This window comes from Notechis scutatus, chromosome 3 (assembly GCF_049901735.1).
Source record: "Notechis scutatus isolate UNSWTSFEM ecotype Mainland chromosome 3, rNotScu1.2, whole genome shotgun sequence".
NCBI classification, from domain to species: domain Eukaryota; kingdom Metazoa; phylum Chordata; class Lepidosauria; order Squamata; family Elapidae; genus Notechis; species Notechis scutatus.
In genome coordinates, this window is record NC_142011.1 from 194,396,248 (window position 1) to 194,415,910 (window position 19,663).

The 19,663-nt window shown below is 43.7% G+C and overlaps 2 protein-coding genes across 2 annotated transcripts in view; one reads left to right on the plus strand and one right to left on the minus strand.

Annotated features, from left to right (window-relative positions):
* Positions 1-1,016, plus strand: part of MTBP (MDM2 binding protein) — a 28,595-nt gene extending 27,579 nt beyond the window's left edge. The window contains exon 22 of the mRNA XM_026689461.2: positions 125-1,016. Within this exon, the coding sequence (XP_026545246.2) occupies positions 125-160 (36 nt within the window). The 3' untranslated portion in view covers positions 161-1,016. The remainder of the gene's footprint in view (positions 1-124) is intronic.
* A 464-nt stretch (positions 1,017-1,480) lies between these two features.
* Positions 1,481-19,663, minus strand: part of SNTB1 (syntrophin beta 1) — a 113,295-nt gene continuing 95,112 nt past the window's right edge. The window contains exons 4-7 of the mRNA XM_026689426.2: positions 16,590-16,729; positions 10,017-10,213; positions 8,166-8,356; positions 1,481-5,704 (exon numbers count right to left, since the gene is read on the minus strand). Of these exons, the coding sequence (XP_026545211.1) occupies positions 5,612-5,704; positions 8,166-8,356; positions 10,017-10,213; positions 16,590-16,729 (621 nt within the window). The 3' untranslated portion in view covers positions 1,481-5,611. The remainder of the gene's footprint in view (positions 5,705-8,165; positions 8,357-10,016; positions 10,214-16,589; positions 16,730-19,663) is intronic.

Sequence of the window (19,663 nt, forward strand, 5' to 3'; positions counted from 1 at the left end):
GGGTTACATGGTATTTTCCTTTAGAATGGCGTCCAATGTTTCAACATTTATGTTCTCGAACTCTAGGATGCAGTAAGTGTTTATTTTTCTATTTTTAATTACATTTTCTGTTGCTTATTTACAGGTCATTGATTGGGTTTTAGAAAAAAACAAGAAGTGACAAGTGCAGCACACTGAGAACATAACTTAAAAGTGTCTTGTTGGTAGATATGCCTGAAGTTTGGCAGTACCTGCCACGTGATGCTCTCAAATCTTTTGAGATAATTAAATTGATCTTGGAAGTTATTTGTGTTGTAAAAATTTTTTTACTGGAATAAAAAGAATTTCTTAAGCCATCTTTCCCATCTGCATGATTTGAAAGTTGCTTAGTTCTGTAAATGTAAATTCTCTATTATATTCAAATGTGCAGAATGTCTGCTTAAATTAGGTATTGCTTAGCAAGTCCTTTTTAAAACCAGGTATGTCAACCGTTTTTAAAGGTGGGGGGACACATGAAATTCTAGGAAAATACCACGACTGTCAGGAGAAACTACTTTGAGAGTGGTTGCAAGTCACAGCTCACTCACTTTACAAGACAGTAAACTATCTGGATTAAAAGGTAAGCAACTTTACCAAGATCTTAGAAAAAAAGAATAACTCAAAACACGAAGCATTTAAATTCCGTTTTTTCCCTGTATTGTTCTCTCATTCCATCCTTCAAGTATAATTCTGACTAGTATTCTGTTCAACTACATCAGGATGTTTTGCCATCCTTGAATTTATAGATTCAATATAGATTTATATATTTGTGTGAAATGCCAGGAGGTTGATACTCCTTTCAATGAACCAAACTATTGAACAGTAGTAGTTCAGTAAGAGAACTTACCTGGAAGAATTAATCCCATCCTGTGAAATCAGTACTTCACTGTTTTATACAAATTTTAGTAGGCTGAAACCATTGAACAAAAAATCAGTGACTTTCTTCTTGTTAAATAAATTATCACTTCACAAAAAAATCCAATAAATGACACTTTATTAAATATAGTCGGTTTTTTCTCCTTCTTGAAAATATAAATATTGTAGATTAAATTCTTATAAATCTGGGGTAGTTCCATTTTATTCATTCTATCAACCCCATCTAAAGTAATGGCGTCTAGAGTCATTCAAAATCTGTATTTGACTATAAATATATATATTTCTTTTTGCAAATTAGTTATTCACTTCTTCATGTTGTGATTTGAGCACCGTACAATACGTGATATAACTAATGCATTAATCCTGATTATATACAAAGCAGATATAGTTATAATATTCCAGTGAAGGGGTGTTAGTTATTGAAAGTAGCAGTACAATAGAATTTACATATGCATGAACCCTAAAATACATAATATTCTACTTTATGCTCTGGATTTTGCTCATTCACAATAATAAATACTGCCATCGAAGGAACTTGAAAATACTGCTACATTGGAAAGGGTTATTTGAGATTCCTTTCCCCCCCCCCACAAAATGCCATTTAAATCAAAAAATTTGTAAGTCATCCTTTCATGGACAGACGCAAACCAATGGAAATTCCATATCTGCAAAAATATATTTATTTTAAAGTAGAGAGTGTGTATATATATATATATATATATATATATATATATATATATATATATATTTATTTAAAACTTCAAATGAAATAAAAATGGAAGCTTAGGCACAAACTGGGCACATGGTGATAATGTAGGCTCAAAATCAAGCAGCTTTTTATTAAGTTAATTTTATATTACTAACAAAATACTAGCTATGATAGATATTCCATGGCAATTGGTTATTTTATAGAACTACCCAAAGACTTCTGTATGTGTAAAATCTTAGTCATGGTTAACAGCTCAATCTTGGGGTTTTTTATTCCCAACCTCCTTTCAAATTCCCTAAGACTACCTTAATCGCATTTAAGAATTAACAGGCCTTTATGAATCCTATTTATTATCCCAATCAAATTACCTTGAAACCTAGATTAATTACTTCAGGGGCGATTTAATGCTGCAGAGAATTTTCTTCAAATGTAGCTGAAAGCAAACATAACTTATGCATTTACACTTAGCTTCCAGTTTTTGCTATCATAATGATTTATTTATTTGTAATCGGTAGCATGGAAATAGCACGGTTGAGAATTCAGGGGCATTTCCCCATCTGACCACCTATATCTAAGCAACCCTAAAAAACACACTTATTTACTATGGCCCATAAATAAACAAAAAAAAACCCCACAACTGAGTTCATTTGTCTCTGGGCATCCATATAGCAAACAAGTTGTTTTTTTTAAGTTGGCCTTTTGACGTCTATTAAGAGCTTAATATTGATGTATCTGACAGTCATTTAGCCCGTTAAGAAGCAAAGCAGGATTGGATGTGGCTTGTACCTGGGTGGAAAAAAGGTCTATAGCTGGAGATCAGACTGGTGAAAGCATTTGAGAAGACGACAGTTCAGGTAGTCCTTGACTTATGACTGCAATGGAGCCTGCCCATCCTAAGTGTACTATAAGTCATGATGATGGTAACATGAGTCACCCACATGACCAGCTTGATTTTATAAGTTTTGCGGCTGTTGTTTAGCAACTGCAGCTGTCGTGAAGTGAATCAATGTTTTGCTGTGGACCAGTTTTCATCAAAAGCATTGTAAAACAATGGCCATGTGACCATGGGATGCTGCAAATGGACTTAATTATGGCTTGATTGCTGAGTGCCTGGAGTGAAAGTCACATGACTGCCGGGGAGGCCATTAGAACTCCAGAACAGGGCCATGTGTACCCCTGGTCGTAAGCCATGAAGCTGAGTGCAACGTTAAGGAGACTTTATTTTGTAAAAGGTAAAGGTTCCCCTTGCACATACGTGCAAGTCATTTCCGGCTCTAGGGAGCGGTGTTCATCTCCGTTACAAAGCTGAAGAGCCAGTGCTATCCAAAGACGTCTCCGTGGTCATGTGGCCGGCATGACTAAACACTGAAGGCACACTGAGTGCTGTTACCTTCCCAACCAAAAAAGGGGTCCCTATTTTTCTCCTTGCATTTTTACATGCTTTCGAACGGCTAGGTTGGCAGAAAAGTGTATGTGTTAAAATAACACTTCAATAGCAGTTCGGTCTGCTGCTGCTGTGATGGGATTGCCCTTGTTCTCCAGAACGAGATGGAAAGAAAAGATCCCTTGATGTGTCTTGGGTTTTAATCCAGTGAACGCCAGTCACCAGGATGAAGCGCTGCCGCTAAGATTTCAGCCCTATGGCAAGTTTCAGAGCTCCCAAGCTACAGACCACAACATTCAGATGCCCGAGAAATGCCACGACACAAAATTTAAGATCTCAACTTGTTAAAGACTTGAGCAGCTTTGGGATTCTTCTAGTTAAACGTTGTTTAAGGGAACCCAAAGGTGCTTTTTCAAAAACTCTCTGTTTTTTTTTTCTTTGAAGACATTTTGCTTCTCACCCAAGAAGCTGCTTGAAGCTCAGACAACCACGGCCTGGATGACTGAGAATCTCTCATGGACATTGTTAAGGACTGTTGATCAAAATCATGAAAAATGACCATACTGTATCTCCTTTCCTTGGTAGAATATGCCCGAGTATGGGTGGTAGGGAAGAGCCTGGATCACACAGCTTATTTCTCTCCTCCCTGATGTAAAGCCACGAGAAAAATGAGAAGACCCTGGAAGGTGCAGAAAAAAGTTCTCTTCCCTGCTTAGGTGAGGTCTCCAGAACATTGGTGGTGGAAAAGATACCCCATAATATTGCTCCGACTTTTTGCAATCAGAGTGCCTAATAAAGGACAGCACCCTCAACCAACTTTAACCAATGGAACAGCTTGCCTTCAGAAGTTGTGGGAGCTTCATCCCTGGAAGCTTTCAAGACCCTTCCAACTCTGTTAATCTGTATCTTAAACCTATTTTTCATAGCCATTTCCTGCTTCCCCTCCGCACTAGGTGTTTTGTATGGATCTTCTAGCTGAGGTTTGAAGTTTCTCTGTCTTGTTTTTTCAACACGGCCGATTGCTGTGGCTTCTGTCCTAAATGACTCAGGCTTCATGGGCAGTGCTTCTGTATCCTTTCTATCCATACTTCTTTAGCATCCTCCTTTGTCTCCCGGTGGTTGCTTCCGCCTTCTTCCTTATCCCAAAAGCTTCTCCTTTGCTTTAGAAGGGCCTACAGCCAAATGTTGCAAAGGGATTTGTGGACAGCGCAAGAGAATTACAAAGCCACAAAATGCACGAGCCAAAATTCCACTGACTGCATCACATACAAATGACAGTTTGGCTACCTTGGATTAATTTGAAATGCATTTCCTCTTTTCAAGATGCTTTTAAGATGTTTATCGTTCCCGTCGCTTTTACTGTACTTCCACTGTTAAATGTTTTAAAATGCATTATGTACGCCAGATTTCACTTCCCTTCACATGTTGTAATTGTTAACGGAACAATTGCAATCTTAGAAAACTTACGTTATTTGGATTTTATCAGTTGAATGGGCTTTGCTTTTTTTCAGCAAATTCTCCAATGTGTCCTGTGTCTATGGTCTATTTTATCTGGAGATATTTTTGAATTCTTGCTCCAAGAGTTCCTTTCTATGGCTGGTTTGATCAGTCAGAAAACTCAGTTTGCCTACAGCAGGGTTTCCCAAACTTGACATCTTTAAGACATGTGGACTTCAACTCCCAGAATTCCCCAGCCCCAGGGAATTCTGGGAGTTGAAACCCATGTGTCTAAAAGTTGCCACGGCCAGGAAACCCCGACCTACAGCAACTTGAGCTCTGCCAATGTGACTTATACAAACTGATGTGCTTCTTAATGGGGAAAAAAGAGCACATCCATCTCATCTCTCAACAACCAAATCACTAACTTGCACATAGATATTTCCTTTGTACTTTTTGAAAACTGAAATATGGTTTGGTGAGGGAAAAAAAATCTAAAGCACACAGGGTTCATTTTAAAAATCCTTATTTTGACGGTAACTGTCAACTTAGCTTTTACTTTTCAGTGGCTTTCAAATTTCCTGCTCTCTAGGATTTCTATCCACAACTGTTTCTCTGCAGTTTGCAAAGTTTTTAGAATATGTTACCAGTTTATGAAAACAGCCCAATCTACTAGAAGTAAATAGAGAGTATATTTTAAAGGTGGGGGGAAGATGATGAAGGGGAGAAGGGGAAAACTTTGCGTTCACAGAAGCTACTCTACCATCATCAATCTTTTCATTGAAAAATTGCTGAATCTTCTAGGGAAGCCCTGACATTCTCAAAACCCAAGATGGAGTGTGCTGTTCTTAAAACGTACCATAGAGGCACACCTAGGAATACGAAATGTCGTCATACAGCATTCATCTCTTCTTAATTACTCAATTTTGGCTTTATTCAGAGCAATCAATGTCATTTCACTTGCAACATATGTTTTAGTTGAAGCAAATATTCCGACTTTTATTCTTCAGAGCCCTATCATTGTCTTTGATCAAAACATTGATTTTGCCCCATATCTGAACTTCATCTGCAGAAGAGTTCAGGTGTTCTCCTAGTAGCTCCCAGTGTTGACAACATGTTGGAGAGTTGGACTCGAGTAGTTCCATTTTTTTCTTTTTCTTTTTGTTCTTGCCAATGACAGACAGAATTTATGCTACCAATCCAAGTCTTGTAATCTTGGCAAAAAGGAATGAATGAATGATGAATACGATCGGCTTTGGACAGGAATGAAGGTCCAGTTGCTGAAATCAGAGCACAAAGAGACAAGGAGTTATTGTGTGTGGTTAATTCTGGACCATCATCAAAACCATAAAAAAAGCAAAAGTTAGAATATTTTGGACATGTGATGCAACACCCAGAAAAATATGGCATCCTCCAAGGAAAGACTGAAGGCAAATGAGAGGTCCAGGCAGAAGAACATCATAGCTTCAAAATCTAAGGGACTGGTTTGGACAAAACTCAACAGCACTTTTTTGTATGGCTGTTGATAAAAATAGGATTGCCAACATGATTGCCAATGTCAGATGATGGATATGGCACAAGAAGAGGAATTCTGGACTGGATTCCAGAATTTGTTGCCCAAGCCACCAAATATTTTAACTGAAATGTAGCATTATTTCTCAGCATTGTGACTGAAGTTTTGGCAAATGCAGTGATACCTCGGTACTCAACTGCTTCAAAACTCGTCGAATTTGGTTCTCGGCGCATTTTGACGTGAAAATGTCATCCCAGTACTTGGCCTTTGTTTAATACTTGACATCCTGTTATAGGAAGAGGGGGATAGCTGTGGGGAACAGACAGGAAGTTGGCCATGCTGGGAAGGTTGCTGCAAAAGGAGCGAATAGTCAACAGATGGCGGACAGGAAATTGGCTATGCTCGGAAGGTCGATGAGATAGGAAAAGGGACAGACAGAAAGTTCTTCCCAGCGAAAACAAAGGCTCACATGATAAGTCACATGGTTTGTTTGGGACTCGTCCGTTTTAGTAGCTATCGCACTTCTCAGAACAAATTAAAGCCAAGTCCCGAGGTACCACTGCCCCAGCATTTTGAGGCCACAATAGATTGTTTAATGGAATCATTCAGGCATATTACATCAGGAATGATTTAAAACAGTGATCCCCAACCTTTTTGACGCCGCGGCCCGGTACGGCATCAGCTGGGCGCCACCATCTTTTTGATGAAAAAGTGCTTCCGGTGACCTCACCGGAAGCACGTTTCATAAAAAAGATGGCGGCCTAGCGCTTCAGTGAGCTTTTCCGGTAGAAATGACTTTCTACCCGGAAAAGCTCATCGAAGCGCTGGCGCCGCCATCTTTTTGATGAAACGTGCTTCCGTGAGCTTTCTGCCCGGAAAAGCTCACCGGAAGCACTTTTTCATGAAAAAAGATGGCGGCGCCAGCAAGCCGCGGCCCGGTAGGAGTTGTTCCGCGGACCGGTACCGGTCCACGGACCGGTGGTTGGGGACCCCTGATTTAAAAGACAGAAAGAAGAGTCACTATCAAGGCAATAACCACCTAAGTGGGCCTTGAGCCCTGGCCCAAGAAACTAACTTGGGAAAAAATGACTCAAACATGCCCTTCTCTAGATAAAGGAGAGAGCACATTCAAACTTGCAAAATTCAATTATTATATCTGTTTCAGGAAAAATAGTCCTGACCTTGGTACAGGACCTAAGTCTTGGTCTATCTTGTGGGGCTGACATATGGTTACCATTGTAATTCTACCACGATTGTATTTATGGAACTATATTTGGAAATTGGAGACGAGATGTGAGGGAGAACCAAGTCTAGCATTTGATTCCCCTACCCAGATAATTGATCTGCTTGCGGATGGGGACCGTGAGGAACAGGGCTGTCTATCCAAAATCCCATTGAATGGACAGACCATGAAAAGAAAGAGAATTTTGACATTCAATTCTAGCTGTGTATTGAAGGAACAGGAAAATGTATTCCTCTCTGCATGTAGGGTTTCCATACGTGAAACGCCCTTCACCGAAAGAAAATGTCCCCTCGGAAGGAGGCAGGACTGCAAAATATGATCCAAGTAGTAGATGATGCTCATCAGCCTTTTCCAAGCTTTTTCCATGGAGTGCCTCCAGATGAGTAGATTTGTGTGTGTGTGTGTCAACCCTGAAGCGGATTTGGCTGAAGCCATCTTGGAGCTTCAGTGCTGCCACACTGGAGCTGAGGGAAAGGGAAGGGGGATTAGAGATAGTTGGGGTTGTATAGTCAAAATAAAATACTTTCTCTTGGGAACCAAGGACGTTCTCAAACCTGGCTGGAGGAAGAAGGAGTGATGTCACCAGACCAGTGGACGCTGCCTTGATTCGGCTATGTGACTGATTGTTTGGGGTTGAAGGAAAAAACGTTTACTTTTTAATTAGGTGAAAACCGCAGGAACCTTCAGAGTCGGTTTTCACCAGATATGTGCCAATATGATATTTCCAATAAAGCTATTCTTTGAGGAATCTACCTGCCTCAGAGTTTTGCTTGCAATGGATCTATTACTTGACAAAAGTTTTCTATGCAATGGAGAAAATTCTTTTTTTTTTTTTTATACTGCAGAGAATATCCGTGGGTAATAATTTTAACCATGTAAGGGACAATTCATTCATGACTAGTTTTCTAATAATCTCAGATGCTACAAATGATAACTATCTTCATCCCCAGCTATGTGGAAAAACTAAATATCCTAACACACTTACAATTTCACCTTCCTTCCCTCCAAAGTCCAAATACAGCATCCGAATCCCATCATCTGAAGATGATTTTAGCTTCTCGTAAGGATACCGGAAGATGGTTTTGGGAAAGGCACCAACTTGGGGTTCGGTGGTGAGGGAAAATCCATGGTCATAATGGATGGTCAAACGGCACTCCTGGTTTTTGTACGTGCAAGCTGAAGAAGGAAACAAGAACAAACAGGATTTATGGCACTTTAGAAGAATGATATTGCTAATAAAAGATTATGAGGCCACTTTGATGCTGGTAGTAGCTTGGGGATTAATAGGAATGCTAATGAGTTCCCTGCTAATTGGAAAGAAGTTCCAATGATTGTAACAATGAGGTTAATATAGCATAAAGGTTTCAGCACAGCTGACCGTGCACCATTAAAAAGTGGTAAGACCCATAGTGTAATACCAATTGCTGTCTGTGTTTAATTAAAAAGGGAGTTGGGTATCTTATAACATCCCTGAATCAGGTTTATCAGCCTTTGGGAAAATACTACAGTCAAGGACATGGAGTAAAGTGTAAACTTTCAGTGAATAAGAGAAGTTTAGCCATTGGTCTTGCTCTTCAAAATTTCTAGATGCTAAGATACCCCTTGTGACAGCCAAGGACTTAAACGTTACATTTATAGCCCGCTTTTCCTTAAAATGTGGAGTCAGTGTTCTTGTCCTCATTTATCCTATGTCATCTCAAAAGGACCAACTTGTGAGGAGGCTGAGATACTGACTGCCTCAAGCCAACTTGCAAACTCTATGATGAAGTGTCAGGTTTAGCACTTCATGTCACAGATGGAAGTTCAATCTACCCTACAGAACTCCCTCTTGACTCTTCTTGTGGCCTTGAACCTCCAAGACTCACCTTGGTTCTCTGACCAGGCCACTGCAGAGGTAGAGAAAGGGACTAAGCCCGTGGTGGCGAACCTATGGCACGCGTGAGAGGTCACCCAGAAGAGCCCCACTGCGCACGTACCGCCTGCCAGCTGATTGTCAGGTATTTGGCGTGCAAGCGTGGGGGCGCGGAGATGCACACATATGCGCAGAGACACACAGGGCGCAGGGGTCTCTGCGCACACCGCATTGCCTTCTGGGTGCTGGTACACAAGTGTGCGTGCAATTTTCAGCACAGGAGCTCGAAAAGGTTAGCCACCACTGGACTTGGATAGGCCAAAATTGCCTGGGTCTTATTTTCTCCTCAAACATGGCTAGCCATCTCTTGGGGCCCCCCCCCCCCCGGGGGGCATCAGATTGCCTAAATGTTACCTGCGTTTATGGGGCACTTGATTGGTGTCAACACAGTCAGCACCATATCGGGTGTGCAACAAAGATACCCCCCCCCAGCATGTTTAAGAATAAACATAGTTTGGTGAATTTCATCATGCTATAAAAGATGTGATACTTCTAGGGGGCGTTGGAAAAAGCTTAAAAAAATAAAAAGAAACAATAGGACAGGGACGGTAGGCACGATTGGTGCACTTAATATCCAGAAAAAAACTGTTGTTGACTTTAGTCTTTCCTCCTTCCTCTCTCCCTCTTCTTCTTCATATCTTTTAAAGTGCAAGTCTGAGATCAGACCATTGATCAAAGGAGTTAAATAAAACAACAGTCCAAACTAGCGTTCTTGAAAAAGATCTGCCACCTAGTATGAGCCACAGATGTCGGATGGAGTTGATTTTGCTCTCAAGCCAATTGCTCCAAATTGCAAAATAAACCCTTTCAACACCATCTAGTTTATGGACATGGTCTCTGTTTTGTTACTGGCAGAAGCCCAGGGAGGTCCATGGCGCTCTGGGAGACTTTGATGGCCAAGAAGCCTCTGTGCTCTTGATTTACCTGTGGTGACTTCCACAGAGAGTTCAGCTGCGTTGTGGCAACCTTGAACTAGGCTCCGGGTCCACAGGGAAAGGTCTCGGCTAGTCTCGCTTTTGAAAAGATGGCTCTCGATACCTTGTTGTGTACCTGTTCGAGTGGCAAAGGACAAATCTACCCCAGATTGTGGAGAGCCCTTCCCGGGTCCTGAATGTACCAACCTGAAAACAAATTTAAGAATGAACACATGTTGTTAGAGAAACAATCTTAGTGGGAGAAAGGCAGTTTCACTAAGAGATCCCATATGTGTCTGCCATTTGTTCTCTTGCATTTATAGGAAACTTTTCCTTGTGACTAATCAATATCCTTTCCCTAGAATTTCAATCCTAATAAAAAGCAACATTTCCTTCCTTCCTTCTTTCCTTCCCCCAGGGTCATGGGAAAAGAGATATGGGACAAGAAAGAAAAGATGCTTGCTAGGACGAAAAGGGACTTTCAGTATTTCAACATTTTCAATCTTCTTCCTTCCTTCCTTCTTTCCTTCCTTCCTTTCCTTTCTTTCTTTCTTTCTTTCTTTCTTTCTTTCTTCTTTCTTCCTTCCTTCCTTCCTTCCTTCCTTCCTTCCTTCCTTCCGATTTTAATAATATTTAAATCTTCAATCATACTTCATGCCTGATGGGTGTTATTGTCCTATCTGGAAACAAGAAGCTACTAGGGAAAAGAAAGACCCCATCCCATTTACAGCAAGGAGGTTTTTCTGTCAAATAAACGTATGAAATGACAAAAAAAAAAAGACCCCATCCCATTTTACAATATATTATCTTGTTTACTAAGGGTTTCCCTCCCCCCCACCAAAGGATCATATCAAAAAGGCAACTAGGGAGACATAGTTGTAACAGCTTGGTAGCCAATGTAATTTAGAAATATTTTTATGCATTCAGGGATCCAAAGTATTTGCTGTACATGGGTTGAACAGCATCGGGGGGGAAAAAAACTGAACATTTATTAACCTGCACAGATAAAGGAAGCAGAGGCCATTTCAAGGTAACTGAACAAAGGATGTAGAGTACAGAGGAAGAGAGGGGTTGGACGAGGGAGCTGATGAGAGCTTTCACCCACAAAGTTCTCCCAGCTGGAGAAGATTTGCCAGGTCAAAGGAGCCTTTTAATGGACTGCGATGTGCATTTAAGAGCCAGCATGATCTAGCAGGTCACAGTAGGTGGCAGTATCTGGCCATCTTTTCCTGCCTGGCAGTCATACAGGGTCAAACTTGGTTGTTGGTACATAGTTATTTGTTAAGTGCATTTGATTTATACCTGCCTTTCTTGCTCTGACAAATATGCAAAGCATCCAATAATATTCAAACCGAATATAAACGGTTAAAAAATTCCACAATAACAAAGGTGTAAACAACACTTGTTGAGAATGAGGCATCTTTGCAGATTTCCTAAACACAAACGGGGAGAATGGAATAAATATATTCCATTGTCTAGGAGCAATGGGAGAGAAGCCCCATCCAATGTGCCAGAAAGTAGATCTGCAACAGTGGGACATCTTGAGAATGATTGACCAAAACTACTGGTCAGCTGTGTAACAGGACAAGCAGCCCCTTTGAGACTTTAAAGAATAATGCCAGCACCTTTACATATTGCCAGTAACCAACAACCAATCAGCACAGATTGTTTAAAACAGGAACCTGTACTTGGAAAGTAGTCTAGCTCTTATTTTTCACTTCAACGTCAATTTCCAGAGTTTTTTTTTCTCCAATTGGACTTCCACCGCTGTCATGACAGGCTGTCATCAAAACATGGATAATCACTACTAGGGATGGCCAACTCAGGCAGAGTAACGGTTGGTCTACTAACCATACTGGGCAAATACATGCTACACATTTCTTCCCCTACCACTTTCCAAGAAAAAAAGTTTTCTATCATACGTTGTGGGGAGGCCCAGCTATAGGCTGGACTGGAACGCTGGAAAAATATCTTTAAAAAAGGCAACGGAAAACCTTTTCTGTATCAGTGCTAAAAAAAAATAGGAATCTGTCTACAAAGTTACCAGGAATCAAGCCAAAGATCATCAACATCTGGATTCCTGTCAATCTTGATTCCTGGCAACTGCCTAGACCAGGGGTGTCAAATTCAAGGCCTTTGGGGTGCTTAGATCTGGCCCATGGGGGCCTTCCTGGAAACAGCGAAAGACCAGCCCGTGGTTCCTCTGTCAGAGAAAACATGTGCGACCTCCCTGGCCTCCATTTTTGCTGGTAGAGGGCTGCAGGAGACCATTGTGGCTGAAAACGGAGATTGGGTGGGCCCCCAGCTCTGTTTGTGCTGGCAGACGGCTGCAGGAGCCCATTGTGACTGAAAACGGAGCCTCAACGAATGACATTGTGCTGGCCCCCTGACCATAACGCCCCCCCCCCCCCCCGGAGATAAAACACAATCCTAATGCAGCCCTCAATGAAATCGAGTTTGACACCCCTGGCCTAGACAAGTCCCTGAGTTTTCTTGACAACATTTTGGAATTGTTTTTGCCATTGCTTTCTTCCTACGGCTGACAGAAAGTGACTGGCCCAAAACTAGTTCCATTCCCAAGGCAAAGAAAGTCAGGGAACTGCATGGCAGCTGTCCACAAGGAGTCAGAGGCACTGACACAAACTTGTAGTTTTATACAAAAAAATATTTATTTATGTAAATATAAATCTAACATTTATATTTAGAGCAGACAAGATAGTCAGGGACATCATGAGGTATACACACACGGAAAGAAAAAAGCGGGAAAAAGGGAAACAAACTTAGATGCCCAACCTTGGCTCTATGGGAAAGATTTGTGAACCAAATTACATGTCTAAAAATGGTCATAAAACAGGGCTTGGAAGATCCATGTAGGTTACAGGTAACCCTCAACTAACAACCATTTGTTTGGTGGCTGTTCAAAGTTACAACAGCCCTAGATAAAAGTGAATTATGACAAGTTTTCACACCTACAATCGTTGTAGCGTCATGTGATCAAAATTCAGGCACTTGGCAACCGGCATGGATTTATGCCAGTTGCACAGTTCTTGGGTCATGTGATCACCACTTGTAAACTTCCCAGCTGGTTTCCAACAAGCAAAGTCGAAGCGAGATTTGTTTAATGACTGCATGGTTCACTTGACAACTGCAGTCATTGAGCTGTTAAACCTTAACGACTGTGGCAAAAAAGGACTGTAAAACAGGGCAAAACTCACTTAACAACTGCCTTGCTTAGCAGCAAAAAAATGTAGGCTCACGTGTGATCCTTAAGTCAAGGACCAGCTGTATCTAAAATAACTGAATATTGGGATTCTGATGTAACTGATTATGACAATACACAGCATGCTGGCGGGATGAATCTTTCGAAGAGGAAACTGTGTCTCACGATATATATTTCCAGTCTCCTCTGACTTCAGACAGGTGCGTGCTGCTTGTGGCAACTTAGTTGTTCTTTTTCTAAGTAGTTGTCCTAAGATAACCTTCCTGTCTATAGAAACAGGGAACTGGACACCACAGACATTTCGCTAGCCTGTGGGGTTGTTCAGAGGTTGCAAAATTTCTCAGGTTTCTCTTGTGGTTTCCAGAACAAAACAAATCCAGAGTCAGGCAAAGTGTGCCTGACAGGTACTGGGAATTCAAAATAATAAAAACTGCAGTCTAATTAAACATGCATTAGGGTTGGGGTGTGTGTGTGTCAAAGTTTCAGCTGATTGCATGATTTCAAGCCAACGAGCTGGTTTTTAAATCCAAAATCATGTATGGAAACCATGATGGTTGATTCCCCCATCCCCGCAGTAATTAAGTTTCTCATTCTTGTATCATCAGAATATTATGTTGGGAGGCTGACCCTTCAACAAGTCATTCATCTCCATTTGTTCTCCTCAGGTATGTGAGAAACCTTTTCCTTAGCCTAGTGACAAGCTCAACAGTTAACACGACATTGGCCAGCTTTAGCTGGTAACATGCGAACTTCTCTCCTCTCCTGCGATGAGCAGGAGAAGCGGATCAAATGCCTGAACCTTCTATTGACGGTCCATGCTTTATTGTAGGGGGGTCACTAGACTTGGCAACTTTTAATACTTATGGGTTTCAACTTCTAGAATTCCCCAGCCAGAATGGAGAGTTGAGGCCCACAAGTTGCCAAGTTTGGAGATTCCTACTCTAAAGGGTGCTTTGGGCTTAACACATGTTTCTCCAAAGAGGCTAAGAGATGTTTCCTCAAGGTTACAACCTCAAATCACTGCTTTGGTCTTATCAGTTAGATGACCTCAAGGGTGATCCAATGATAAACTGGTGTTCTACACCCCTCCCATCAGAGGCCTTGCTATGTGGATGCTTTCTGGCACATCAGCAGCTTCCAGGTTTCAGTAGCACAATTCTGTGTATCTTCTCAGACGGCCAAATTGAGAGGGTAATATAGCTATGAATTATGAAAACTACCCATTGAAGGCCCTACACAGGGCAAGGGGCTAAAATTCTGTATGTGTTTTGGATGGATGGATGGGAAGAACCTTTGATATGGAAAGTCAAAGATAGTCCTTGACTATCTGCGGTATTTATAGTCCCTAATGGAGCCTGGCAATTTTAGGATCTTTTTTTTCCAATGGTGGTTAAGTGAACCCATTGTTCTCTACAGCAGTGGTTCCCAAGGTGGGTGGTACCGTCCCCTGGGGGCGGTGGGATACCTTAGGGGGGCGCTAAGAGGCAAGGGGGCTGGCAAGGGGCACTAAGAGGCTAAGAGGGCGTTCGAGGCCCTGCAGGGTCACCCCATTGACTGCTGCACCGCTCTGGAGCCGGCACCTCGAATGCGGCAGCTCCGATGCACTGCACTGTAATGGGCTCCAGGAGGAGGAGGAGAGGACGGAGTAAAGTGCACTAAATTTGAGTGTGCTGCACAGGTGCTGCAAGAGCAGCAAACAGCCATGGAGCCGGCTGGTGGTGGGGCCTGGAGGGTGCGCACGAGAGGAGAAGGAGGGGAGAGGGAGGGAGGAAGCCTCCGCCACGGCTTGCGCTCATTCCTCAGCCAACCTGGATTTCCAAAAACTCGCCAAGAAGAAAGAAAAGAAGCTTCTCACTGTCTTGGAAAGTCCTGCATGCTCTTCTACTCGGGGCTCTTTGCTATCCCTTTTTCTTCCTTCCTTTTGGAAATCCGGGCTAGCTGAGGAACAAGCGGAAGCCGCAGTGGAGGCTTCCCTCTTCCCCCTCCTCCTCCTCTCGTTCTTCAGCCAGCCCAGATCTCCAAAAGGAAGAAAGGAAAGGGGACAGCGAAGAGTCCCAAGGAGAGCACGCAGGGCTTTCTGAGAGAGTGAGGAGAGACACAGACAGGGACTGAGAGAGAGAGAGATACATACACATACACACACAGAGAGCGAGATACAAAGGGAGGGAGAAAGATTCGGCTCAATTCAGCTCTGTCTGCTCCCCTCTCTCTGTCTTTGCCCAGTTTTGCGAGGATTCAGCAGCGATCTAAGGCAGCAACCGCGTAGCACTGTGAGGTAACAGCCTGACTGTCACTCCTTTTGGAATGCAAGGTTTATTTTTGTATCTTTCCAGAGACAAAAAGAACGCGGCCAAATTTCCTTACAGTTATTCCCTGGGTGTGGGAGTTGGGAAGGGGGGAGTGGGGGAGAAGGAGGGAGGAAGAGGCACAGAGAGAGAGAGAAGAGAGAGAGAGTTGGGAGAGGAGAGAGAAGAGAGAGAGGAGAGGGAGAGAGAGAGAGAGAGAGAGAGGGAGAGGGAGAGAGAGAGAGAGAGAGAGATGAGAAGGAGGAAAGGATGGAAAGGGAGATAGAGGGAGAGAGAGATGGGAGAGGGAGGAAGGAGAGAGAGAGAGAGAGAGAGAGAGAGAGAGAGAGAGAGAGAGAGAGAGAGAGAGAGAGAGAGAGAGAGAGAGAGAGAAACCTGTTCCCCATAGAAAACCACAAAACCTGGGGGGTCATGTGACTCAGCGGGAGTGACATTGAGTTGCCACGCCCACCCATATCTTGGGGCTCCCGGTGTTTTGTTTTCTGTGGGAAACAGGTCCAAATGGCTCTTTGAGTGTTTAAGGTTGCAGACCCCTGACCTAGGGGGAGTCAGAGGAAGGGGGGCTTTGACCACAAGCCCAATATCCAGGATCCTGCTCAGCCAAGCCCACCCTGCCTGACAGCAAGTCCACAGGGTGCTCCTCCCACCAGGGATCAGCCTCCCAAGCTCTATCTATCTATCTATCAGTGGTGGGATTCAATTTCTTTTTACTACTGGTTCTGTGGGTGTGGCTTGGTGGGCGTGGCAGGGGAAAGATACTGTAAAATCTCCATTCCCACCCCACTCCTGGGGGAAGGTTACTGCAAAATCCCCATTCCCTCCCCACCCCACTAACCTGCTTTCCATCTCCGTTCTCCTGTGCAGGGCAACCAAAGAAGACCCAGCCAATCAGCTGGGACTCGGGAGGCAGAGAATAGATGGGGGCAGGGCCAGTCAGAGGTGGCATTTACCGGTTCTCCAAATTACTCAAAATTTCTGCTACCGGTTCTCCAGAACTGGTCAGAACCTGCTGAATATCACTTCTGATATATATTCTGGGCTAAAAAAAAGAACATACCTGGTAGCTAAGAGAGGGTAGGAATGCAGTGGACTAAACCAAGCTTCCTTGATGCGTGGCATGCTTTCAAATATCAAGAGATCCTTCTCCGTCAAGGCAACCAAAACAGCTTTCCAAGGTTTCTCATTCTCTCCCAGCACCTGGATAAAACAAAGCAAGATTTCCAATGAAAGAGGCGGAAGGAAAGGATTCGGGGGAAGGCTGCTTTTCTCATGCCAAAATACCACAATGCCAAAACCTAAGACCAGCCCGCGCTGGGTCACAGCAAGGCCCACCTGCGTTCAAACTTTTGTTTCCCACAGCAAGGCAACGAAACGTTCCTGGCCTTGGGGCAGATGCTTTTTAAAGCCGGATACTGAGACACGGAACATTTCTCCGCTGCTGATTTATGACCTCTGTACAACATCTTCCTGCTATCATTGAAATGATGTAAAGCTTGTCCTGATTACTGCAATTTTGGCTCAGCCATGGTTGGATGAGATTAGAAGATGCTATGAGTCACTGGTGTGAAATGAATACCGTATATCTTTCCCCTGGTGTTCCCTGGTATTTGGAGGCAGGCCTTCCTCAATCGGCAGAAAATATTGAGGCTTCCAGATTGAACAGACAGGCCTGGCTTTCATGAATTATCCTTTTTTTTTTGTAGCCACTCTGACAGTTTCAACTATGCAAGGAAGTGCTTTCCCCCCTGGTTGTATAGGCTTTATTCATGTTGTGATGTCGAACCTTTTTCTTGTGGTGTGCTGAAAGCCCCTGCGTGCTGGCACCCACAATGCAATGCGCCCTGTGCCCCCCTGTGCATGAGCACACCACACACACACACACACAAACACACCCCTTACCTGCGCTGGCATATGTGCGTCTCCCAGATGATTTTTGGCCCGTTTGAGGCCTTTTTCGGCCTCCCAGAGGCTCGAGGGAAGCCTCTGCAGCCTCGGGAGGCTGAAAAATGGGCCTTCCGGAAATACCGGAAGTGCTTGTTTTCAGCCTCCGGATGGCTTCTGGAGCCTGGGGGAGGCCATTTTTGCCCTCTCGGGGCTCGAGGAAGCCTCTGCTGCCCTTGAGGCCGAAAAACAGGCCTGTTTTGTCACTTCCGTTTTTCCAGAAATACTGGAAGTGAACGAAACAGGCCTGTTTTTCAGCCTCCAAAGGCTGCAGAGGCTTCCCTCGAGCCTCTGGGAGGCCGAAAAAAGCCTCAAACGGTCCAAAAATCAGCTGGGAGGCGCACACATGCGCGGGTAAGTTTAGCTGGGGCCTGCATGCCCACACAAATGGCTCTACAAGCCACTTGTGGCACACGTGCCATAGATTCGCCATCACGGATCTAGCAGGTTTTCTTTCATAAGCCATTGTCCCTTCCCTGCTGACTGCCTTCGTTGGCCAATCCATTTCTGAGGATAGCAAAAAGACCCAAACTTTCCTTCTTTCAAAGTGACCTTTCCCAATTCTATCCTGCCTCCTTGCTGGTCGTGAGACGAGGGATTTCTTTAGAAACTTTAGTTCAGGTGTCCTCAAGCTACGGCCTGTGGGCCAGATATGGCCCTCCAAAGCCTTTAATCCGGCCCACACGGGACCATGAGGTTGCGCTGCCCACATCACCCCACCAACCCACCCCTGCCTTCTGGAGGCAGAAGAAGCCAAAACTGGGACACATGGAGGCCGTTTTTGGCCTACCCGGTCTCAAGAGAAAGAGGGAGGGAGGGAGAAAGACACACACACACACACACACACACACATAGAAACACCCCTCACCCCCCAAGACAGCCACATCCCTTCACTAATCTGCTTTCCACCCCCAGGAGCATAACAAATTAAAGTTTAATTTGTGTGTGTTGTTTAATGGACTGCTAAATTGGCCTCGCCCACCCAGTCACATGATCACTTAGCCACAGCTGCCCAGCCAGTCTGCCCCCCAAACAGTCTGAGGCACCATGAACTGGCCCCCTGTTTTAAAAAGTTTGAGGATCCCTGCTTTAGTTTGTCCCCAAACCAAGAGAGTCAACTATTGTGCAGGCATAAGCGCTAAGACCTTATAGCTTGTGGCTTCTCACAATTCCTCAGGGATTCATCTTAAATTTATTTCTAAAAGCACTCTTCCATTCAGCCCTATATGTTCTCCTCCCAGAAGATATAAAAGACATAACACTTTCAAAAACAACAACTCTGAAACCAAAGAGTTAGTTATATCTTTTTGAAGCTGCATCTTCAATACAGTCTGGAAGAAGGAAAACAAAATCCAGAAAATTTCATCACGTGGCTTCCAAACGCCTTTTCAACTCTCTGGTTTTAAATGCAGCCAAATTAGCTTCCCGAAGAAGGTTTTTTGCCAAGGGGAGGCCATTACCAAGAAGGTCCTGAGATGTGTAACAAGGAGAATTGAACAGGTGCTCTGGAGTCCACTTTAATGATGGGAAGCAAAGGAGCTCTCTTGGCAGATTATGATCCCCACCTACTGTACTTATATATGGACTGTTTTATCCAGATTGGAAAGTTACCTGTTATTTGTCAAATGAGGGGGGGGGAAATCAGTATAAATGGTCCAATACAGCAATAGCAATCGCACCTGGACTTATATACTGCTTCACAGTGCTTTTACAGCTCTCTCTAAGTGGTTTACAGAGTCCGCCTATTGCCCCCAACAATCTCAGTCCTCCTTTTACCCACCTTGGAAGGATGGAAGGCTGAGTCCACCTTGAGCCTGGTGAGATTCAAACTGCCAAATTGCAGGCAGCCGGCAGTCAGCAGAATTAGCCGGCAGTACTGCACTCTAACCACTGAACCACCATGGCTCGTATAATATTGTAATATTATTTTCATTGCTACTGAAGCAATGAAGCCCTACAACACACACGGGCCCAGGGTGTCTGAGGTGCCGTCTCTCCCCAGTGGGAAAGCTCGCCCCACTTGTGCCAGTGAAAGAGTCCTGCCACGGATCCTGTCTGCTAAGGAATTCCAGCAGGTGGGTTCAAGGAGAAGAGCCTTTTCTGCTGTGGCTCCATCCCCGTGAAACATTCTTCTGTCAGAAGTGAGAACTGCCCCCTCCCTTTTGGCCTTCTGGCTTTGCGGTTGGCCTG